Genomic DNA, 27,316 nt, shown 5'->3' with positions numbered 1-27,316 from the left:
ATGTCATTAGAATACACAGAGTCATACTTGAGCTGAAAATGGTATAATAAATCATTTTTGAAGCGTATACTGTAGGCATAATTTGTTCCAAAACATATAGGTTGCGCTTGTAAATATAGTCAACACAATGTCCCATAAGAACTCCTTTTATGGCTAAACCTGGGCCACTTTTACTGTGAAGTTTCGTAAAAAAATAATATTCTAGAGTGAAAAGTTAAACGCGCGGCTGGTGCAAATGCAAAATTTCAATCCTTGTATCTATGATGAGTTTATTTAGATGAATTGCTGTTTTGTAGAGGTCAAAACATAGGTCTGTGCGGCATATTTTCAACATGTATATGCCTCGAACTTCTAAAAGTTTAAACTTATTCTAAAATTCTTTACTACCCCTGTCTTTACTTTGGGTCTTCCTAAGAATTCAATTTGGCCGCTATTCATGCGTATGTATACTGGTGAAATTTTCAAGTTCAGTCTCAATGAGATGAACAATAGAGATCACATCTAGGAAGTAGTAAGTCATCAAAACAAAATATCGATAAATGCTTTAAACATTGTATCTTCCAAAAAAAAACTCGTTTTCTGACATGAAATGACTAAAACCTGTATAAAAGAACTCCTGTAAGAAGTTGAAAGCATTTCAGAATACTATAAATGTAAAGTTTAGGTGGTCGATAATTCCAACATTCAAGATAATATAAAGTATCAAATCCTGCCTCTGATTCCAGTCCACATCTTACTGTATGCCTATTTATCTATAAAAGGTCTAACATAATTTGGGTAATGATGAACTAAAAGTCTTAAAACAAAATCATATTTGTAAAAGTTGTATGAATGAAGTTACAAAATGTACCAGTTTAATATATAAATTCATTATTTTTTTTTAGAACTGAGTGTTAAAAACTTCAAAGCATAGTTATTGTTTTCTATACAAAAGACCTTTATAATAATAAAATCATTGACTTTACAGGTTACATTTTCTGTTTTATGACCCAGTGGTTAGTGATTTTTCTCAGTTTTTTGCCATTGTGATCTCAAAATTTTAAATAGTTCTACTGTTTCTATGAATATTGAATAATTTTTATGTAGTATATTTTTAGGATTGAACACACTATTGTTAGTTTTACAGATGTATTTTTGTATCTCTAGCTAGTATTTATGTATGCCACAGTCTCATGTAAAGACATTCAGGTGCTCCTGCTTACTTATGGGTTTTCAACAGGACAAGAATCACATAAACAACAATGATCATAAAGGATCTATGAGTTTCAATAACTTCTTAACAATTTAAATTAAATGTACATATATATGAATATATTATAAAATTACTTTGCATACCGGACTTTAGGTAACTATGTTAACTGTAAACTGTGAATGTATTCTGAGTCATCATATTTTTAATGCTAATGCAAGAGGGACAATAGAAAACTAAACACTAAGCAACACGAACCCCACCAAAAACTGGGGGTGATCTCAGGTGCTCCGGAAGGGTAAGCAGATTCTGCTCCACATGTGGCACCCGTCGTGTTGCTTATGTTATTACAAATGCGGTAAATAGTCTAATTCGGTAAGTCACATTCGTGAAAAGGGAAGGGTATTGTAGTTACGACATAAGGAACATATCCGATATCATCTGTGAAATGGCTATTCCATAACGGTCAACCAACGCGTGATGGCGTCCGTAAAATTTAAGAAGGGATGATTTCAACTTCACCATTTGGAACTCTTGGCTTAATAGCTTCGTTGTGAGCAGCAATCCTCTATCAAGGAAATCATGATAGGAAACACAAGCCCGGGCATATCGTATCAATTGGGAGATATATACTCCGTATGCAGGCGCTGCTGGAATTTTGCTACATAGAAATGGAAAGTTCACAATAGGGAAGCTGAAATCATCTCTTTTGTCGTAAAGTTTTGTTTTCAACCGACCCTCATTGTCAATTTCTAGATGTAAGTCAAGTTATGAGGCAGACTTAACTGTATCTGTAGTATCCTTTATCTCTAGTTCGATGGGATAGATTCGTTCAACATAGTCACCAAATTTTGTATTATTTATCGAGAGAACATCATCTATATAGCGGAACGTAGAGTTAAAGGATATTGCTAACTTCTTATCTTTCTTCCTAACAAGTTCCTGTATGAAGTCAGCCTCATAATAATAAAGAAACAAGTCGGCAAGAAGAGGGGCACAATTGGTTCCCATTGGAATTCCGACAGTCTGTTGAAAAACACGTCCTCCAAACGTAAAACATATGTTGTCAATCAAGAAATCAAGCATATTGATTATGTCAGTTTCAGAGAATTTTTTGTTTAAATCAGATTGATTCTTTACAAAGTAGGATTTATCCCTCCCCAAGACAAGATACTTGTATCTACGTTCGCCATTCTTTTTGATGAAACAAAGTAATACCAACTCTTTCAATTGCAAGATGAGAGAGTCTTAGATTGTATGTACTCTAAAAGATCTTTGGAATTTTTTAGTATCCACATCTGATTCACGCCACCTCTAGAATAGGCAGTTTCACAATAACTTTGGAGCCCGGCTTTGATTGCTGATAAAATAAATGTTAATAATTTAAAAAGAGGTTTCGTGGAGCACTTGGAAAACCCAGCAATATACCGTTGTTTGTAAGGACACTTATGTAGTTTTTCTCAATCTTCGAAAAACTTTATATTTGAGTTGATTTGATTAAAATCTCTGAAGATAAACCAGGCTTAGGGAAATTCTACATGTGCTCTTCTTCATCCAATATAGGTTGAATTTCTGTGAATATACTCAATGTAATGTCCCATAAGGATTCCTTTTACGGTTTAAAGTGTTCCACTTTTAGTTTGAAGTTTCGTAAAAAAATTATTATATCCTAAAATGGATAGTGTATATGCACTGCTGTTTTTTCAAAGATCAAAACTTAGGGTTACGCGGCATATTTTCAACATTTATATGCCTCGGACTTCTAAGTGATTTAACGTATTTTAAAATCCTTTACTACCCCTGCATTCACTTAGGGTCTTCCTCAGAATTCAATTTGAACGCTATCCATGTGTATTTAGGAAAGGAGTTTAAAACCTCACTCAAAACTGATGGATTTGATGTTATTTGTGACAATAAATCATGGATTAACTAACCCAAGTTGAAACAAAGCCTACATCATGTATATTGGTCTTACTATGTACACAATATTCTCTACCGTACTTTAAAGACGCACAATTATTAAGATATGTTTTTAAAGTAAACTACCGACTCAGTAATACAAGCTCATATAATTGTCTATTCAAATACGTTGTGTGCAGCTTTCATCGTTGTATTGTCAGTACGTTTTCGTCTTATTAGTTTTAATATCACTTTAGTATCTTTCGCCTTCCTCTTTCTAAGAACAGCAACACAATGTACTTTACTCTTGTGGCAAATTTTTAATTTCTTAATACAAAATCAATTTGAAAAAAACAACAACAAAGTCATATGAAAGCATAATTGGCGTCGTTATTTTATAAATAAACTCATCACCATGATCATAAATACTATGATTAAGTCTTTTACTCCAGGCACTCATCTTGTCCACCATCAGTGAGAGTCAAATCCAAAAGGTCAAACAGGCCAAATAAAGAACAAAGTTAGAGAGCATTAGGGATACACAATTTCAACAGGTGTTGCAAATACAACTGGGGTAGAAAATCCTTAGTAATTCGAAAAAGGCAAAGTGTTTTAAACAGCTAATTTATAGTTATGACCATATCAATAATAATTTATGCCAACATACAAGTGCTGACTATAGAGGATGCCCAATTCAATCACTCAACGATGAAATTTCGTATTCATGATAACATTTTCTCAAATCAATACTTTGGTGGTACACAAAGACGTTATTTGACTATTTATCAACTAAACTGTTATTATATTCAGCAAATGTTATAACTTGTAGCTCGTATACAGAGCAGCAGTATGTAGAAATTCTTTTTTGGCAAAAACAAGATCGATACACAGTCATGCTCTGCCGTTTTTCAGTTTTTTTCTTTAATTCTAAAATTTTTCATTAGAATTCGTTTAATACTGGAACTACTGGAAAAAATAAGTAAACTTTGTTATACAAAACTGAAATTTGAAGAAGTCGTCATGAGTATTGCCTCGGTTTTATACGTGTTTTGAAATGATTAATACAAAATTAAAACCCATTACAAAGAAAGACAATTTTGAAATGTTCAAAGAAATCGATACAACCTGTTGATAAAATCATCCGTTAAACGTAAATAGTGATTCCCAGTAGAACATGTACAGCCTTAATTTTTCTTCAAAGCTGCGTTAGGTTCATCTCTATTAAATTATTTCTTTCATTGTAGAAGAAAGTTGTATTAGTTTCAGTAAATAAATCTGTATTTTTTTTTAATAGGAAAGTTTGAGTAAATAAAAGTAATTCTGCTAGATAAGAACGTGTGAAACTTTTGTGTAGAGGGTCGAAAAACAATATTTAAGGACAATAACACTTCTAAAAGTCGCTTCATGGTGTTAATTATTAGGCATTATGTGATGCTGATAATTTTTGCTGTTGACATTATCTATATATATTTGAAAGTTTTCTGGATAATGTGTCGACTTATTGTTTGCCGATTACTGAGAGTCATAGAGTCAAATAAACGATTAATAATTTAAAAACAACTTGAGATGTAGATATCCGAGAACGTTGTTGTTTCAATGTGAATGTTTAAAAACTCGTATCATATGTCATTTTTATAAGCAGTATCTTTTTTTTTTAAACACACGAATTAAGCAGATGGACCTCCTCTTTAAAATTTGAATACAAACGTTACTTTTAATTTTAGAAACCCTCACCCTGATAAAAACCTATTGTAAGATTATCACAAATAAATTGATAGTCTGCATCCAGACGATGTTGTATAAATCCAAACACAACAAAGTATTATGAAATTACGTTCCAAGGAGACATATGTGCTTGTTGTGACTGAACAAATATGTAAAACTGAGAACAAAAATGATAAGGTTTATCTGTATATTACATTACACTTACAAATATAGTCAACACCCTCTAAATCTAACGTTTCTGTATGTTGATGTAATCCACAGGCGCAGGTATATCTACAAGAGGTATCTTCAACTGCAATATTTTTTATCATCATACCAAAATCAGCAATAGTGTCATTGACCATAATTGCATATTTTGAGGAATCTGCAGAATAACCATTATAACACAACAGCTTGTAGCTAGGTCCTCCAATCCATTTCTTTATAGTATTAGGTTGACATGCACTTCCATCACAAGAGAGTTGAACATCCTCTCCAAAAACCAATGGTTTAGATTTTAAATTCCATATAGCTAGAAAAAACATACTTTTATATACAAAACTGTAACATATCAGTCATTGATATCCACATATTATTACGCAATATTCATCCTCATAGTTGACACAGCCACAAATACATCCCAAAATACCGCATGCATGGAAAATCCTGATCTGAAATGCTCTCAATTATAAACCACATATACTTTATTTCCTATATAGAACATAAGACAATGTGTCTATATATCAAGTTTATACGAACACATGAACGCATGTTTGTAATAGTTGTACACAGAGGGATAGGTGTGTAGGCGTTGTATTTGGCAGAGGAGACTGAACATACCGAAATATTAATAACCCAAAGTACTTATCAGTCTAATGAAGGTAATCATTAATGTATTTTACATGTTTATTAAAAAAATATGTAGAAACTCCACTTTTGGGGCTATTGCTAATTTTTATAGGGATAGACCCCTTTTTAAGTAACGGTTTTTATGTTCGAACACCCCATTAAATATGGGTGGACTACATACCATTCTGTTATTTTAATTCTAAACAGAACGGACATGTTATAGAAAATTCCCAGCTGCTCCCCTTGTACTTTCAATTGTTTTCCAGTAACAAGGAAGTTATTTTTATCATTTGTTTTTAATTCCCCAAAAATAATAAGTATTAAAATAACAATTATGCATATTATTGGATCTTTGATTAGTCAATAAACTATTGTTACCAGAAATCCCATAGATGATGTAAATATTTTAACACTCTAGAAACATGAATTTTTTTACCTGCAGTTAACGATGTATTTCAACTTTTGCTTCAAGATGAATGTGAAGATTTGCGCTTAGGAGAATGTGGTTCTAAATGTATTAATAGTAGAAAATGTGTTAATCCAATGCATAAATTCGACACAACAACGAAAAGTTTCTAGAAGGCTGATCATATGCATCTTTTATAAAAAATTAAAATCCTTGAATTCATGAATATAACTGATTTCAGGGCTACCCCGATCCTTGATTACAGAGATAGCAGACTTTGCATTGATTCTATAATACAAAAATGCAATTTCTATAAAGTAATGGTATCCATTTCTGTAAAAAAATTTTAACATGTTTCGATTTATTTTATAAACTAGTGAAACTGCATTTCTATATACATTTACATATATGGACTGAGATAGAAAATGCTCTTTAAGTGCTATACGTCAGACCAGAGCTCTTTGAGCATCACATTTGAAATGTTTCATAACTATTAATTATCTAAATTATTCAGACAAAATCCTTGTAACATCAAGGTAACATAATTATATTGAAATTGGTAGATACATATTTGTATTTATTGACTTTTCGTAATAGTAAAAGTTCAATGATATGTTAATATTGATATTAAAAGACCTCCGAACAAAAAGGGATGTTCAGATCCCCGAGCCCGAAGGTCGAGGGGATTTGAACAGCCCTTTTTGTGAGGAGGTCTTTAAATGTAAATATTTCCTTAATCATTGAACTTTTACTGACTTACAAACCGTCAAAAACATTACAAATAGTACACAAAAAAGCACTCGCAGAAACCCTAATTCCCCTGAATTGGACGAGTTTAATAGTCCAACTAAAATGATAGTTAAACAGTACTCAGACTGATATGTTATAGATATAGCATATTTTAAGGTTTTTCTTGTCGAAGAACACACCGAGGGGTGTCAGGATTGATCAAATGAAAGACCGACCGTAGGGAGGTCTTTATTGGGAAATCCTGACACCCCGAGGTGTGTTCTACGACAAGAAAAACCTTAAAATATGCATTATCTGACTTATATACCGTCAAAAAAATATTATTTTCTACAAAGATTTGCAGAATAAGCATCCTATTTTACCGACCACACTAAAGTGGGATATTCCTTTCTGATGCGTTCAGGTTTTAATACGCCCTACGGCTCATTTAGAATGTGAAATACAACTCACTAATTAATCTAGATATAAACGTTAGAAATCATTATCCAGAGACAATAAAAATATTACTGTAACTGCATGAAGAAAGACACAAACGAATTGTTACCACCCGATAACGGTGAATGAAAAATACAAGTCACTTTGTGAGTAATTTATTGTACCAACTTAGTTTATGGAAGGGGATGCTATGTTGGTTTTTTTTCTATTTGTAATGACATTTTTATCGCGGAAAAGTGTTTATTTTTTCAACATTTTTTAACGAATGAACTATTCAAAATAATTTTCTTTTGAATTGCAGTACATTTTTTTTAAACAGAGAATCAGGATTTAATTCTATACTCCCCGACCCCATTGTGATGTACGTGGCTGTTATTCAATAGAATATAAGAATATTTTATCAGTTTATCATGTTATATATATATATGTAAACACGAAGAATACATGTACACGTAACACGAAAACGAATATCAATACATGTAGGTCATAGTATGATTTCCTATGCAGTGTGAATCAATAAGATTTTCAAAATCCTACACACGAATGTGTTAAATCTGGCTTGTTTTAAAAGTGTAATGAAAAGTTTTACATTAAAATTAATCTCACATCTATGATAATGTCCCTTTATTGTAGCGATAAATTGACAAAACATTACATTATTTGTTACTAAAGTTGAAATGCGCGTCAATGACGATTTTTTGTTAAACTTATTAAAGATGGAACTTTAAAAAATAAATTCACTAATTGGCAACAACAAACTATCAAACGAATTAAATGTTGAAGTAAATTATAGTTTGCATTTTTATCAAGGAAAATAATGACCTCACACAGGTCATTATTTTATGCCTTGAAGCATATTTCATTGAAACATGGTATCGTCCGGGTTGATTCTTTGAAAGAATGACCTATCGTTCTGAAAGAAAATAACTCCATATAGGTATATAAATACAATTAACAGTTACCAAATTGCAATGTAAACGGACCGATTAAATTGCAGTACATCATTCAATTATTCATTTATTATATTTTTTTTACCATTAAAATAACACCAAATGATAGTTTTACAAAATTACGGGGTAAATTTATATTTTTGAATTCCACTTTTCAAAATAACGATTTCTTATTTAATAAATGAGGCAATAAAAACCCTATACAGACCTCATTTATAACTGACCAATGAATATTCTGCACAACAACTTCTTGTTATATATATATATTTGATGTTTTTAATCTGTCAGTGAATCATGAAACAGATTCGTAAAGACCAGACCTTAGAAAAAGTAAGTAAACTCTTCCAACAATTAGCTTTTTATAAACATCTTGTTTCAGAACTTCTAATCGAACAGACCTAGATGCATAAGGTCCTTCACAATATTCATCCGGTAAATGTTCATTCTGTTTTTGATTCTGTCATTTTCCTACATTACGTTACATGCGAATGCAAACAATTAGTGCTGTCTGTTCAGTCCAATTAATTAATAGATCTTGCTTTGTTTTTTTTTTAAATAAAAACTATGCATGCAAACTTCAATGAATAAAATCGTATTAAAAAGCATAAATGTAACATCTATAGCATCAACAAGGTTTCACTGGCCCGATCAAAACGTGTTTAGGTGGGATATATTCGCAGGTTCAATGTATCATATGAAAACAAACTCTTTTATTCTAGTCGTCCGTTATTCCCTTTTCATGTCTAAATGAAGCAAAAACACCTAAAAAAACCATTTACCTTTTTTAGTTTAATCCTTGCCTGACAAAAATGTTAAAAATCGTATTAAAACAGTAGATAAGAACCATAGTAAAAAAATATTTAAAACTTTTTTATAAGCAGTCAGTTATGTAATAAATTGAAGAAAGAAAAAAATAAACACAAAAAAAACCGTAAAAAATTTAAATGAAAATTGTACATTATAGCATTTTACCAGATCTTGTCTTTGAGTGCTAAGTACATGGAACAAAGTTGATTGATTGTTATTTGCTTTACGTCCAGTGGCAAATATTGCATGGATGTTCATGACTATAACACATGAATTCTTTAAACACAATAGGTTTGTCGTGCAATAGGAGGTCTACAGTGATGTTGGACCTGAAACTTTAAAATACCACTGGAAAATGAGGGTATATTGAATAAGGACAGAAATTTAGACTTGCAACAGCTGGCCACATTCGGACCACACAAATAATTGGTGCAAGAGTTTTTAATTTGACGAGAGCGTTGATCTATGAAATTTACATTAAAGTCGATCAGCGATGTTTACTTGTAGTTTACAATATCATTTCACGCATTTAATTCAGGTTAGATACTTTTACATGTAGCTCGCTTTAGCTTTAACTTGTTTTGATTCGAGCGTCACTGATGAGTCTTTTGTAGACGAAACGCGCGTCTGGCGCAAATATAAAATTTTAGTCCTGGTATCTATGATGAGTTTATTTAGTAACTGTGAGAAGTCTGTGAAACTGTATTGTTTTTTGTACTTGAGTTTTGGGTATGATATTATGTACTACCGCTCTCCTGATTGGTCTCATGTGAGGGTGTTCCCCTCGAGAGCGGGAGGCTGTTTGTTCGAATCCCGACCGGGTCAAAGAAATACGTTAAAATTGGTATTTGCTATTTCAACGCTTAACACGTGGCTTCATAGAGTAAGAGCACAGACTGGTCGGCTCAGAGTCGGAAATGTGTCCGGGTAGGGTGACTTTTCTTCCTGCGAACTTATATAATTATATCTTGTGAACTTACGTGTAAAAACACCGACTCAGCGTGTCAGTCTAGTAAAAATCGGGGTTAATACTCATATTGTTTTTACATGTTATCGTCCTGAATATTCTTTTTATTTGGCGCTGGTCGTAATCCATTATCATCATTTATTTTACCGTTAAATCATACAGTGAAGTGTTTTTCTTCTACTGGTTTATATTACAACTTCTTAAATTTTCACCGATCAAAAATAAAATAGGGCAGGTGAAATTTTTGAATTTCAACCAAACACTTGTGTTTGTTGGGATATCTTTGACGGTAAATAATATCAAATCAAATTTGACTTTTGGGATAAATAATATTTGACGGGTACTAATATTGAATTAACTCCGTATTACTATTATTAAGTCATTAGGCGGTTTTGAGACTATTTTTCTGTATACGGATCTTTCTATAAAAAAAGACTGAAAGTTGACTATAAATGTTTTGATTTGTCTTTGTCTTTGGCTCTCGCATTAATGTATACCTTTATCTCCTTTTATTCCAGACCAAATGATTCACTTGGGTATAGAAATATTGACATCTCTAGACCTCTCCCGTCCCACAGTGTACCCTTGCTAAATTGGTGCGTTCGTTTGGCTTATCAGATATATAAATACGCAGTTCTGTCCCATCGAAATAGGAATATATATCCGATTCCTGGTGTAGTGAGAATTTCACGCTACCTATACGTTATGAAAACATTAGAGGGAAATACGATCATTGCACGAGTTGAATGATCGAAATGTGTAATTCACAAAAAAGGTCAGCTAAATCTTTTCAAATAAGTCGCATGGCTGATTTTAACACATTTTTGCGACTTTTGCTAGCACAATTGTAGATGATAAAAAAAAGACGAAACCGATTAGCAAGACAATATCTAAAAAAAGAAAAAAAAAAAGAAACGCCCAAAATAAGTTGAATCCTATATAAATTGTTGTCAACCTTTTTTTTATCCATATTTGCTTTTATGACAACTCTTATACCAGTCTGATATATAAATAAACTTGAAACAGCAAATGTTGTCACCTAGACGAGACAGCCGTCATTGTACGCTTCAATATATGAGTTATTGGTACTCAATGAAGATTGTTTTTCTGTTCTTATTCCCTCTCCTATTAGTTTTGCTAAATGATACAATGTAACTCCTGATGTGTACTACGACAACATTTTTTAATGTTTAAAATAAAAAAATTAAATGCAAAGAGAAAAATGATGGAAGGAAGATTTACGCTTAAAAATTCATATGTAAATAAAAATGAAATATATAAAAATTGGAAAACTGTTTGAGACGATTATCAACTGAAAACAAATGATTATACATCACTAAATGAAGCTGATTAATCAATTGCTCCATTTATGTCCAGTGGCAAATATGTCATGCATATTTACGACTAAATGCAAAGTGGATCAACCTGAGGCGAATGATTACAATTTTAGAGTGGCACATTTTACAATAATACAGAGCTAGAGGTAAAACGTTTGCCGTAAAAGAATACAGTTGAACCATGATCGAAGTCGTAAGCTAAGCTATTAGCCCTCCTCCCCTCTTTTTTCTCAACGGTAGACGAATGCCAAAAACAAAACGTCATAAAATTTACAACCAATAACGGCCACTATAAGTAAATGAGATATGGACTTTTTTGTAAATAAATTCCTATTGCAGCCAACATTTCTCGGTTCGGGGCAGGTTAGTGTTTCCACTTAAATACCGTTTGATTATTGACCGGAGATATTAAAGCAACCAAAAGCACTTTGAATAACAAATTTTCTAAAATTGTAAATTATGGTATTTTCCTGGGTGTTTTTTCCCGATCCTATTCCGGACCTCCTGATTTTAAGAGGGCGTATCTAATTAGTCATGCCCGATTAACTTTTAATAAACCTGAACTTAAAGACCTACACCGGGTATTTAAGTTCGAGGTATAATAAGTAGACAATAGAAATCCTTTGTGAAATGAGATCGTCCCAGGTATCTTAGATAATTATTTGGCGTTGAATAACAGTGCAAAATACACGAGCAGGTTTGTAAAAGAAAATAAGGCCTGTGACCTATGTTTTTTTCGGACTTTTTCTATTCATCTTCATATCTTGAGCTGACTGTTTGAATGTGAGTCTACCTTGATTAGTTACTGATCAGAATTACCTTTTGTTTTGCTTTATTACTTTTTGCCGAAACTACAGGCTTACAAACATTTCCTAAAAATAACAGTTGCAGGAAATGGCATTCATGTCGTTCCGTCACATCAGTTTTTTTATGCTTTTGAAATATTTACAAAGAAAAATCAACTTTCCTCATATATTTGTATAATACCAAACATTAGGGATAATATAACCACCAGCAGCGGCTCCTACTGTTAAAAAAAAAACAACCACAAGCGGCTATATTGTACAAGCCAAAACAATTACAACAAACTCCGACTCAGTTTCATCGTTTGTCTTCAACAATTAATTCATAATGTTTATTTAAGCAAGTTATGATGAAGCCCAAACTATATATTGTCTAATATATTTTGCAAATACAAATTATTTACATGAATGTATGTTCTTTAATACATTGACATATGGGATTACAATCTATCTTCAAGCAAACGAATATTTTAATAAATTTTTTTTTATTCAAAATAGTTGCTAAATGTTTTTTAAACTATTTTGAGTCCTGAAATATGTTTTTTTTTAATATGTCTTAAGACAATTTGCAGTGAGCACTACTAGTAATCACTTCTGTATATGCTATTGAAAAACATCTATTGTAACAGTTATGAATAACAATGGACTGTGCTTTTGGAAGGTAGAAGCAGGGGTGTCCAGAAACCTTGCTCGTCACACCCTGTTGCCAAAATCCATTGTCATTCGTAACAATATATATATCTATTCACACATGTTTCTTAACAAAATATGTAAAAAAATATAAAAGATAATACATAAATATGTTCTCACATTTGTGTTTTTTGAAGTATATCATTCTTTGCTCGTATTTTGCAGTTTTTATTATATATGATATTGTATTTTATTTACACTTCTATATTTATACATTGGGTATCTCAAGAATATTTTGTAAAACAATCTTATCATTGGTGAATACAAAATAATCATCATTATGTGTATGTATCCTTTAAAATGTATGTGCCTGTTGTATTGTTATGTTGAGGATACTAATTATTGATTGATCAGGCCACAATCATAAAAACATGTATTTACAAAAAATACCGAACTAAAAGTAAAATTTAAAAAGAGGAATTTCATAAAACCTGACAAAACGAAACGCTCCACTTTGAAACCAACAAAACTTTTGGAAAACAACTGTCATATTCCTGATTTGATACGGGCATTTAAAAACAATGGTGGGTTAAACCTAATTTAGTAGCTAGCTAAACCTTTCACCTATTTCGGATGGCATTTCCACTAAATATATGTTTTAACTGTTGTTTTTTTAAGAAAAACTTAAATATATGTTATTATAAGATGTACATTACTTTTCTGCCTGGAAACGCTGGTCGGCACTTTCCAATATCTTATTGAATCCACACTGATGACATAAATGCTAGGAGATTAATCCGTGTATTGAATGTTTTATTTAACAATTCAAGAAAGGTGAAATTAAGTAGTAAATTAGTTTTGTAAAAACTGTCGTATCCATAAGCCCGCTCTATTTTCTTCTAAAATGACATCACGAATTATCATCGAATTTGTTCTTGCACTGAACAACACGAGGAGTGTCTTCAGTGAAGCAGATCTGGTTTCCTTCTACCGCAACTTCGATCACACGTCAATTTTTGTCGGAGTTTTTTATTATGTTTTTGTTTAGCGTGGTGCAGACTGTTTTATCTCCTATGAGTGTGGTTCCTTTTTTCATGGTTTTATCAGTTGCTCTTTCGTTGATTGTATTTATTGTCCTTTTGATATCGTCTGAATCTTAAAGTAAATGCATTTCATTTTTTCATCGATGTGTTAACTACTTGATGAATTAGAAAATTATTAAGAAACTAAGGCTGCAACTCCCTAAAACAAAATTGCTAAAGATAAATTAGGCTTTACTTCTCATGTATTTTTTTCTCATTCCGTTCTAACATTTCTTGATACATAAACTTGCTTTGAGCGTTCCTTATAAATAAACATCTAAAAACGCGTTTCTGACGGAAGGAACTTTAAAAGGTGTTTTCTCATCTTGGCTTTCAAAACCTTTATGATTTGGAGTATGTGGTATTGATGTTCTCAAACTAATAACCTCATCAAAATCCGGCGATGCTGTTTTATCTAAATATGTTCTATCTGACTATAATGTGTCTTTATAACATCTTAAACTTTACCATTCGTATTTTCAAACTGAAATTAAACCATTTCTATAATTTCTGCGGTAAACATGATAATCAAATTTGTTTACGCCTATTTTTTTCAAGATATGGTGCATACTGCAAAGACATAACATACTGTTTTGCTTTATTAAGATTAAAACGACGAAAAACTTAACATTTGAGTGTGATATTTAAGGTATAATTGATTATAGAATAGATATGAAAGTTCGTTTATACATAAGAAATAAAGCACATATAGGACGAAGCATCATAAACAAGGCAATTTGGATATATAGATTTTTCAACGCTCGTTGCGTTCAGCAAAAATACTTGACGTCCTTCAGTGTACTTGATATGATGTCTTATTATTTGAATTTTAATAGCTCCTCGTCGTTTTCTAATTGATAAACTTAGAGAATCCTTAATTCTTTCTTAGCATTCGTATTGTTGGCTTTCCCGTTGAAATTCTTTCTAGCTACTCTCCCCATATACATTGTCCGTCTTTTACTGGGTGGACTATCTTATTGATGACAACATTAATAGAATGCTGTTTGTTTTGTTAGGACCCTTCATCCATACTTCATTGCCTACATATAAGATTTCATGAATTCGCTGATTGTTTTAAGAACAACTTAACATTTATTCAGCAATTTGTTATGTTGTTATACACCGCTCTTATGGTAGGGAAGACTAATCTTAACTGCATACGTTGTCGTACATGAATTCAGGAGTTTGGTATGATATTACAGAGAAACTTGCACTGATCATTATATAGGCAATAAAATGCTCTTATCTTTTAATTAGCATTTCTAACTTTGTTGCTGAAATGCCATACATGTAAAATGGTGAAAAGGTAATTTTGTTTTTAATTGTTAAAGTTGATCGACATATCAAATAAGATGTGTCACGTATTTGAATATTTGTTTATTTGCACGCGATTGTACACGATTGAGTTATAAGACGACGTCAAATAGCTAGTGTGTAGATTTATGTATGATTGGATTAAATGATTACAATTTTGGCAATTTAGTTTGATTAATTTCTGTACCTGTTAGAATCAGATTTCCACCTAAAGTCCTACATTATCATTATATAATTGTTTGATATTTTGATATATCTATTTTTTTTTAATTCTACAAGTCATACACTCTAGGAATTGTACAAGAAAACAACGTTTATAACAGAAGCTATTTTGTCAAATTATTCAGGGAACCAACGTGGTAACAAATTACATAATAATAAAAAATGAAATATCCGTAACAACAAAACTTGGTAAAAAAATGACTGAATATTGCTATAAGCCAATAAACATACATCTAAATTAAAATTGTATCCTTCTAAGACAATATTAACATCTGCTATTTACGTACTCGAACCATCTGAATTTCTAAAATACTTACATGATTTAGGGTCAACAGAAGCAAAAAGCATGAATATATAAATCCATAAACCATTGATTTTTAAACTGGTACACCTGAAAACAATACAATAATGTGAGTACAGCATGCATGGTGCATGTACTGACCAAAACATATTCTAAGACCAAAAAAAACGAAAAATTGACGGAGCAAACTACAGTACAAAAGTTTTCATCGACACAGCTAATATCATATTTGGTTAGACACGGAACGTTAACAATGAAAACACAAAGGTAGAAGAACAGAGAATAACATATATATGTAGTAAAATTCAAACAAGAGTGCACACGCTGAAATGTCTCGTCTGCTTAACTCATGATTGAATCTATGTTGAATCTCTGTAGTATGAAGGTTATGCTACAAATTTCACATAAACTTAATATTATTAATGATCCATGCAAATAAGTCCAATGTCAAATGAATAATGCCAGACAGACATGTACACCTAAAAATCGTTCCGTACACCAAGTATAGTGGTCCTATCTGTAAAGTACCTTGAAAACAGACCAAATCACAAAAACCTTAACATTGACCAATGAACCATGAAGGTTAAGGTTCAGGTCCTATGAACCCTGCCAGAGAAACATGTACACCTTATAATTATTCCATACAACAAATACAACTGACCTACTGCTTATTGTATCCGATAAAGAGAAAACAAAAAAAAAAAAATAGAAAATTGACTTTGACCAATGAACCATGAAAATGAGTTCAAGGTCATATGAATCCTACCAGACATACATTTTCACCTTACAAACATTTCATACACAACATATATTGCGTTTAGTATCTTAGAAATAAACTAAACCACACGAAACATTGTTCATCGAACGATAAAAATGATTTCAAGGTCAGATTAAACCTGCAAGTCTGACATGTAGACCTGGCAATCATTCAATATCTGTTCTTTGGTCGGGTTATTGTCTCTTTGACATATTCCCCATTTCCATTCTCAATTTTAATACTAGTACACCAAATATAGTTGACCTATTTCTGAAAGTATCTGAGATACGGACTTGATCATGTAAACTAAACCTTCATCATTAATCAATAAAATGAGGTCGAGTTTAGTTCAACCTTGTCTGACATACATGTAAACTTGCATGCAAGAGGACATATACGAAATACAGGTATCCAATTAGCCAAGAACAACGGACCTATTATAGACGGAAATTTCTTCACATAAGGAATCTGCATGAAAGGATTGATAGCATCCAGATCTACTACCTTCTAATATATAAAGCTTTACACAAGTAGTGTACGCCTGGTCGTCGTCGCCGGATTGTAATCCCTATGTCTTGCATTCTAAAAATGATTCAACTTTCTTATATGAGATTAATTCTTTCTGTATATTGAAATCAATGTCCATAATTTGTTTGTGTATGGAAGAATTACGCATTACTGGAACTAAGAAATGTAAACTCCTGAATACTTATTTTGATTTCAAAAACAAGACTGTTTCACTGGTCTCTTCTTGACATACACAATATAACATTAGATGAAGTATGTATTTATTTTCGATAATTGTTTTAAACGTTTTGATATGCTAGCGACAACATCGAATCTTTTATTTCCTACACAAGGGCGTAGACGTAATCCCGTTTCGTTTTGGTTTTGTTACGCACATAGATTGAAATACATACATAAAAGAGAAAAAAAACAAACAAAACAAAACATAATATAAGAAAAACAATCCTGCCAATTTCTTAAAGTTTACTATCAGGTATATAGATCATACGCTGTCGTTAAATAATCACGTGCAAGTTAGTCTAATATATTTCATATGCAATTGATATAGATGGTATAAGGACACTAGGAAGTTTGCTTTACATGTATATATTGATATTTTTATAAACTTTACACAGATGTCAATATACGACTTCAAACTATAACAAACGTGAATATATTTAAGTTATTAATTTATCATTTTTTCAGCATTAAGAGAGAGAGAGAAGATACTATTGAAGCTATCAAAATTCATAAGGCTTATGAAAATAGAAAATCGATGAAAAGACAAATCATCAAATACAAATTGAGCAACTCGAACCTTAGTAAACACCCTAAGTAAACATCCGGTGAAAGTATAATTCAGTATCGTCACAGTTGAAAAAAATGAAGGGATTTAAGTTATAATGTTCTTTATAAATATATCACGGCTATCATTCGGTATAGCGAGAAAAAAGATCGTGAAAAAATAAGTATTGCGATTGAATCGTTAAAGAACACGTATAGGGTCGTGAATGACATCGTATCGGGAAAAAACACATGCAACATCAGTAAATAATCTAATTTGATTAATTATAATGACCAATATTGGAAAAATAAAACTGTCTGTTTAAATGATTCAACATTATGATAAGTATCTGAGAAAAATCAAGTACATCTTTTTTTTTTAAATACAAAAGGTAGATTGCTCTTCGAAATTTCAGAGTAATAAAAATGTAAACAAACCTGATATTTTTCAAATTTTTTATGCATAAAATATTTTGCTCCTTAAATTATCGTTCATTATTACTGTTTCAAATAGTTTTTAAAGTTATTTTTATTTAGTTTAATCAGAAACGGAAATATTTGTAAAAATTTAATATTTCGGATCGGGAAAGATCGGGTACCGCATTTTGAGGATCGTGAAATGGATCTGTGTTGTTTTTTGTAAAAACTGAAGAAAAAAAAACATTGTTAAGAAAAAAACTGCAGGATTACAAATGTCATAATCCTGACTTGTCACAATCCAATGGTAAGTAAAATCTGGTTTTCTAGCTAGCGTATTCGCCCACTTGTATTACAGTTGTTTAATGTTCCGTGAAATTGCCAAATTTGGTGAGCAACCCATACAGACATAATTGGTTAAGTGGCAATATCTGGGATCCAGCAGCCAAAACTTCATGTAACCATACATCACAGACATACAACTGAGCTTGGTTTATCATTAAAACACACTTACAATTATATCAAACAAAGACTCCAACAAAAAGTTGTTGTAGCTGATAATACAATCATTATAGTAAAGCATTATTACGAAGCCCTTTAAGTGTCATGTGAAAGTGTGCACACCAGTTTTTGAAAGTCGTGCGCATGAGTTTAAAAGTCGTGTGCACGATTTTTCAAACTAGTGCGCACTAGATTAAATCTCTGGAAAAAGAGAATATTTCTATTAACTTGGCACTTAAGGGGCTCTGTAATGGGCTCCTTACATAATGAGATATACACTTTCCCAATAAAATAAAAAAAAAGTAAAATATAAAAGCAAGGGTTAACATGATGAAACAACATTATAAAACCTCATGTGTCCAAATCGCATCTCTGGACCCATCCACATAACGAAGTCCAAATCCTAAAACCTATAAAATTGAAAACAGACTTTATGTGTCCGAAGAGCTTTTCTGGATGTACCTTCATTATGAACGCACAAAGTCAAACTACTTAGTAGCCAAAATGAATGAATAATAACCATAACAGTTGAAGAGCTATATGACCAAAAAGGACATAGAATAGCCAAATTTATCTAAAGTAAGCTTTGCCTGAGGGAGTTGAAACCTTAGTTTCTTATATATACAAGTTTTATTAACGGAAAATTTTAGAAAGGTTTGTTGTGATTTTGAGCTGATGATACCCTTGGGGATTAATAGTCCACCAGCAGAGTAATAGAATCAGTACTGTGAAAGCTGGATGCATATATACCAAACCACGTCAAGAGGCATACGATTAAATGGAACATAAAATCACAAATAAAGGTAAAACTTTTAGTAGATAAAATGCTACACAGAGTCAGTATCCAAATAAGCATCTATAACTCAATACCATACTGAATTATTTGTTAAGTAGACACTGAATATTATTTTTTAAGGTATTTATTAATCGTTGCTTAGGTGAAAAAAGTACCGAGATGACCGCTGTAGTCAAATTCGGGGTATGTCAAAAAATGAGGTCGAGGAAGCTGTATATGTGGTGTATGTAATTTCTAGTTCATAGAAATCAATAGGACCAAATCAAAAGAGTATGTATTGCTATTGTCAATAAACTTATATGTATAATTAAATGATATATTAACTTCTTTTATATAACCCTTACAAAAACAAAAAAAAAGTACACATTAAGATATTTTCAGGGGGAGACCACCAGACCCACCCTCTTTTCAATTATTTATGGATGCATTATGCATTATGCATTACAACGATATTTCCCTTTCGATAATTTACGCTCCTTGAGATCGTATTATCTTGGATGAAAAGTTACATGTAGCATTATCTCTTAAATAAAAACAGGTAAAAAATATGGGTATATATCATAATAAAAATTTAAGCGTTGATTAATGTTCTTATTAAGTAATTACACGCTTCAGCCAATTATAATTTTATCAATTGGTTAGGAAATGATGTTTTCTGATCATTAGGTCTGGTCACGCCTTGTCACGATCAAAATAATGCGTTGAATGATCTTACACGATCAATATTGATTAAAAATCAATAAAAATATAATTTTTTGATGATAATATAAACTTTTTCAAGTAATAACATACTTTTTTTACTGAACTCTCTGACACAATAAAAAGTCAGTTTTAAATATATCATTATATATTGAAAAGAGCCTACATTTATAGTTAAGACTGGGTCGAGTAATATTAAGTAAAATTCAGATTTTTAAATTAAAGATACAAAACGTGATTTTTTCTTAAAAATTCTCATAGGATTGTGTTTCGCCTTTTGTGTTTTCTAAAAAGAGTACTGCATGTTTTTTTTAACTTGGGGCTCAGTATTATAAAGGAAGTTTTGACAGACAGTACTTTTTATGATTTGTTTCTACCGTTTGAAAATACAGCAGATTTTTCTCAGATTATGAAGTAGAATTACACTTTCACGATCCGATATCAGATCTTTCACGATACGATCGCAATGATTGGCCACTGTTAGTTATTCTTTCACGATCATTTCTTTCGATATACCGAATGACACTTGTGAATATGGTTTATTGCCTAGTAAGATATTTTGTGCTTTTCCAAAAAGAAAACAATGTTGATTTCAATAAACATTTTGCTGATTTTCTCAGTTTTAGTACTATTAAGATAACCTCTTATCATCTCTACCATGTCTACATAAGTTTCTAAGATGACTGTTGACAATTAATCGGAATTTGTCATACGAAATTTGGAGTCACTAATGACTATAGCCTTGTTTTTCAAACCTGTTTAAATTCCTTATTCAGTTTCAAATTACTGCCAAATTACCACCTTTCCAAGGCACACCATATAACTTATTGCTATAAAGAAAGTTGTTTTCCTTATGCTTAATTTGAACATGTAATTTGTTTGTATAAGTATTTTCCTGTATGTCTCTGTCGTTGCTAGCTCGTGCACTTTCATCTTGTTTTGATTAAGATTCAGTATTGGCAACCTTCGGCGTTATACTTTTTGACGTGAACTTGACTGATCGGTGAATGATCGATGACGCAAAATTGACTGATCGGGGAATGATCGATGACGCGAAATTGGCTGATCGGTGAATGACAGGAGATCGATACATTGAAGCTTAGTTGACTTATTTGACAGATTCTATCTGACAGTTACATGTATCGTAACAATCCTCATCAATCGATCAGTCAATTAATTATATGGAATAAGATCCAAGTTACAGGATACCAGTCCAGTACGCACGAATGTAGTCCCTTGAGAAATCTACCATTTATAAATGGGATATTGTACCGAGATGATTATGCATTGATGTTTACATTTGTGGTACACCCATGGATTTTCATTTAACTTTCAATTCTTTTTTTAAAGTGGATTATTGTCTGAGTAAATGTTCCAAATTTTATTTTTGTTTTTAACACGGAAGTTAATGAAATGACCCTATGGATACTCAAAACAGTATTGCTCAGTAATTCAAAACAGAAAGTCGAATGGCAAACATCTGTCATATTCCTCACTTGGAACAGGTATTTCCTTATGTAGAAAATGGTGGATTAAACCTGGATTTATAGCTAGCTAAACCTCTCACATGTATGACAAGCAGATATAATTCATTCCATTTTATTATCAACAATGTGTGAGAAAAACAAACAGACGTAGAGATAGGTGAACATGTTAAAGATTGAAGTACATCAGTTAACATTGTGTTCCCAGTCAACAGACTAACAGTGGGCCAATGCTGGCAAATTATCAGTCCGTTGGGAAAACATTGGTGTTGACTGCACAACATTGGTTCAACTTTGGCCCGCTCATGTTAGTTATAAATAATCGGGCCAACGTTGGCATTATGTTAGTAGCAAAAACCATTTGTTGTTGTTTGCATCACAATGTTCAACTAATGTTGGCCAAATGTTGGGCTGCTGTTGGACACAACAGATCAATATCTGATCTCTGTGACGAATTATATTCACCTTGTTCATATTCAAGTTCACTTTATTATCCATATAAGTTTTGGGAAATGTTTTGTACTGTTGACTAGAACAAATTATCAATATGTAGATGCCTGCTTTGCATAAAGTTCAACTATCAAACTTAACTTGATAGTAACATCGGGCCAGCATAGAGCCGATATGAAATTTGGTTAATACAACTTGATTATGAAATATTTTACTCTCTTGGGAAGGCGGAAGGCGGAAAATTTCGATTGTTGCATGCTTTATGAAAAGTGAATGTCATACCGAATGTGATCATTGACTGATATCAGATGTACAACTTTATGTTGGTCCAATCTTATACTCTATAGAAGAGGGGCGGAAGATAGTAGGGACATTCAAACTCATAGATCGAAAACAAACTGACAACGCCATGGCTAAAAATAAAAAAGACAAACAAACAAATAATAGTACACAAGACACAACATAGAAAACTAAAAGACTAAGCAATACGAACCCCACCAAAAACTGGGGGTGATAGAAATTAGCCAGGTAAAACAATATATTGGTACATGTATATCAATACTGTAATAAAACAAACTTTTATTCCTTAACAATATATTGCCTGATCAAAAGTTTATATTTGTTATTATCATTATGTATTATAACTTTTTTCATTCAACTTTGTGATACATAATAAGAAATTATATATAGAGTAATATTTGATACAACCATTATGTTAATCAAGCACATTCTGATAAGGTTGACCACATGTTAGACAAAGTTGAAAGATAGCTGCTATGATAATTAGGTTTATAGGAAATAGGAATGCAATGAGATGGTCATTTCCTGTTGTGTATTTGTAAGAAAGCAGTCATAACGACGAAAACAAGAGGAAAATCATGTCATCTGAAGTTGAGAGAAAGAAACGTGTAAGTTGGAACTTTAACAATTTTGTTATATATTATTTTATAATTACGAATAACAAATACAATATGGTTTTTTAACCAGTGGGATGTTGATCACAAATAAAATAATAAATTTCTATTATTTTATAGTGTTAAAAGTTTACGTTTCGGGTGAAATATTTTTGATTTTGTTTGATGACCTTGTTTGTTGTGAGAAAGAAACGTTTAAGTTGATACTTTAACAATTTTGTTATATATTATTTTATAATTACGAATAACAAATACAATATGGTTTTTAACCAGTGGGATGTTGTTCACAAATAACATAATTAATTTCTATCATTTTATAGTGTTGAAAGTTTACGTTTCGGGTGAAATATTTTTGATTTTGTTTGATGACCTTTAATGATATCTATTTGATAGAAATATATGAGAATTTGTTAGTTTTATTATTTTTGTCATATCATTATCGCAAAACGTGAACGATATATTTGTGAAACATGATCATTTACATATGTACATGTGTTTCATGTTTTAGATATTAAATAGTGCATTTATTTCTTAAAAGTTTAAAATTCAGTGCAAGAATTTGTGATTTATATATATATATATATATATATATATATATATATAAACAAGTCTAAATTGAAAACAACGTTCAAACCTACGATTGCGTTGGATAAAAACCGCAATTTTTATACGTGTGCATGCAAAACAAATTTCTTGGTAGAGGGGTCTAAATACAGAACAAACAACATTTTCCAAAAGACCAAATGAGTGAAAAAGTATATTTTAACAAAACGCTTTTGACTAGCAGGTCGAACAACTGATGTTCTTAAACCCTGCTGATTGCCATTGGCGATTGCCAAATAAACGGATCACAAGATGTAACAAAATAGATCTTATTATTAATTTATTACCAAACAGAAAACAATAAACTTGCGGAAAAGATGGTATACCGCAAACATGAGGTGCAAAAATTTGTACACCATATCCGGATTTCGACAATTAATTTCTCTTCAGTGATGTGAGGAATCGAAACGGTATTTGGAAGGCCATATAATTTACCTCAATTTAGGATCGACTCTTAAATTTTGAAAGAGTCAAAGTAGGATGAACGGATCATATAAACCCGAAGGCAAATATAATACAAGCCCAAACGAAAAAATATAAACAAGTCTCAATTGAAAACAACGTTCAAACCTATGATTGCGTTGGATAAGTACTCGACTGAATTTCATATTTTATCTTCGGCAAAAAAATCGGCATTTGAATAGTTTGTAGGTGTAAATATCACAAAAAGCTGAAGCTACTTCTTTGAATTATATATTTAACGCGTTATAATTTAAAAAGTAGGAAATAAAAATAGAACTGCATCAAACGATTAATATAAGAAATGAAACGTCATGTATGTGTGATAATCATATTTTTTTTTATTATCTTAGTAATGGTAATGACCGACTTAATAATATAACGAAAAAAAAAAATATAAATAAGTTTTTTTTCTTGAAATATATATACATATAAACAATGATAGATTTATAATTCAGGTATTTGAGTACTACAGAAGACAAAAGTAATCAGAGTACAAAAGGAATAGTAGGAATCATTGCCAATATTCTGACTGATCATTCATAGAAATGGAGACTGGACATATTGCATTTTACCATTTGATAGAACAGAATGAAATACTAAGTAAGTAACATAATAGCAATATTTTATGCTACATCGGTTTCGAATTTCACAGATATACATAAAGTGTTAAATATAACCGTTAATCATGTTAATGCTAGTGTGTTTAGATTTGACGCGTTTTTTTAACTAGAATTATTTATTTAATTAGAACGCATTTTGATAAGGTTATGTTTTCTGTATCCATACCTACAAATGTACCCTCAATTTTCCTGCTTCACTTAGCTAGCACAGTGAAGTCTAACTATAATTGTAAAACATGCATTTTGCCTATTACTTTGCCTTGTATAGTCTGGTCAAATATTAAAAAAAAACAGTATTTACTCTACATATTTAACCTATCTCGTTGTGCCAGGAGACCGGAAACAATATGTTTTGGGATCTTTTGTTTATATTATAGGAAGTTTACATTGAACACTCATTTATTCATTACCTTATTAAAGGGGCAGTGAAATAATTCTTATGAAGATATACTACTAGATAAAGGATTAAACATAAGAGAAAGTCAGAAATAGTGACAAAACAAAGTGTAGCAAAAGGCAAAAGGAACGATCTCTCGTGAATAAAAACATATTAAAATACAGGAATAGGAAAATAGTTGTATGAATTGAATAAGCAATGCATTCATGCAGAGCTTTGACAGTGCAACATAAACCATAATGATTTTATACAGATGTGAATTATTATGACATGCATGAATAGACTTTTAACTTTCATTTTATATCTGATTAAGCAATGTATAGATACCAAAACAAAATATAAAAAATAATATTTTGCTGGTCGTCTAGCTAATGATCAATTATTCAAATTCATACCTTTTTTTTTAAAATTATTTAGGAAAAGTAGGTAACATAGATATGTTGATTGAATCCATTCAAATATGGGTAAAATTCAAAAGTACCATTCCTGGAATGAAAGAGACAAAATACCAAAGTTTCAGGGTAGAATATAAGAAACAACGTGGTAACAACAGTGGATGAGTAAAACGCAATAAATGCAGCATCCTTCATATGGATCGAAAAGTTTGCAAATTGAACCAACATAGATCCAACGTTTGTTGAAAGTTTGTATTACTACGTTGGCCCAACGTTTGTTCAAACTTGGCTTTATCATTCAATTATTTGGTCAACGATGGACCTATGTATTGTATAAAAACCTTACAACGCTGTGCCATCGTTTAGCAATCACGATTGGCAAACAAAGGGCCACTTTGCATTTATACATTGGAACGTTGGGCCAATGAATGTTAATACGTTGTTAAGATTTTTTCAACAAAGAAGTGCAAAAGGACATACACAAATGTATAGGCACTCTATAGACACATAAAGTGCATAAAAAACATATGCATATATATTTTTGAAGTTCATACGGAGTATTTATCAACAAGGTCTTAGTACATGTATCTTCCGATGAACTATTTGAAAAAGAAAGAGACGTTCTTTGACATAACCTTGGTTCATTGAATTTGACACCTTGACCCGATAATTTATATTCAACTTGGTCGAAATGACATATGTAAAACTATATAAATTACTTTTAAGGAGTTATACGTGATTATTTGTTCTATATTCTTCTGCTATAAAAAAATACATTATTGCAGAGTAATGACATGGCCAGACTGTTTCTGTATCAGTTAAAAGAGAGAAAATGTTATCATGCATTTTAATGCCACTATCGTTAGTTTTCATAACATGTTAATAATATAACGGTAAAACTACTTAAAGCTGTGTTTATGTCGATTACAAATGTAAGAGTGTAATCATACTTTTATTTTTAACTTCAAACATGGACTGTCATTTGTTTTAAGTACTTTTTTGTATTTCAGGATTGGTTGTTTTCATAAAATATGATCATTATAAGTGATAATAAGTATTAAGTAAAATGTTGTTTGCATTTAAAAAAAAAATGCCAATATTTCTTCCTTTTATGAGAATCAATACACCTTTGTTTACAATACGTCATTTCAAATCCCTCTGTGTGAGTTATATTTCTGAAATGTGAATAATTTAAGGATAAAGATGCTTCAACTTATGCGTGTGTTGAGTAAGTATGCTATTATTCTTTTATTTCAACATGTTCAATGAAAAGCACGAACTGCAATTGGATTGTAACACTTTTTGTTCATCAGGATGTGTTGTTTTTTCATAAAAAAAAGATAAGTATATAAGATAAGTAACTAACATTTTGTTTGCGTTGTTTAAAAATGCTCACATTTTTTTTCTCATAAAATTCAGTTCACTTCTATTTGCAATCATTAATTTTAAATACATATTGGTGGTTAATTTCTTTTTTAAGAATATAAATAATAAGAAGGATAAGAAAACTTAAATTGGTATGTGTTGAATAAAAGTGTGATTATTTCTTCATTTATACCAGAAATCATGACCCATCATTTGGTAAAACTTCTATTTGTTCACCTGGATTGGTGGTGTATATCAGAGAAAAGCTGATATGATATGTATTTGCATTGTTTCAAAATGCCCATATTTGTTCTTTTTATAAAAAATAAAGGCACTGTTATTGGCAATAAGTCATTTCCAATGACTCTTGATATATATTTTTTATTAGATATATATAGTATTAGGATAAAAATGCTTAAACTTATTTGAGTGTTTAATAAAAGTGCAAATATTTATTTTTATGGAAATGATACACCATCATTGGTTTATATAATTTTTTGAACATCAGAATGTTTTTTGTT

At 31.3% G+C, this 27,316-nt stretch overlaps 1 protein-coding gene across 1 annotated transcript in view; it reads right to left on the bottom strand.

Annotated features, from left to right (window-relative positions):
- LOC127703793 (uncharacterized) overlaps positions 1-27,316 on the bottom strand; it is a 69,147-nt gene that overhangs the window by 10,926 nt on the left and 30,905 nt on the right. Inside the window, exons 2-3 of the mRNA XM_052207874.1 lie at positions 15,662-15,735; positions 5,019-5,324 (exon numbers count right to left, since the gene is read on the bottom strand). Coding sequence (XP_052063834.1) covers positions 5,019-5,324; positions 15,662-15,735 — 380 coding nt within the window. The remainder of the gene's footprint in view (positions 1-5,018; positions 5,325-15,661; positions 15,736-27,316) is intronic.

This window comes from Mytilus californianus, unplaced genomic scaffold (genome assembly GCF_021869535.1).
Source record: "Mytilus californianus isolate M0D057914Y unplaced genomic scaffold, xbMytCali1.0.p SCAF_51, whole genome shotgun sequence".
Classification (NCBI taxonomy): domain Eukaryota; kingdom Metazoa; phylum Mollusca; class Bivalvia; order Mytilida; family Mytilidae; genus Mytilus; species Mytilus californianus.
This window is presented reverse-complemented; position numbering and strand designations above follow the sequence as displayed.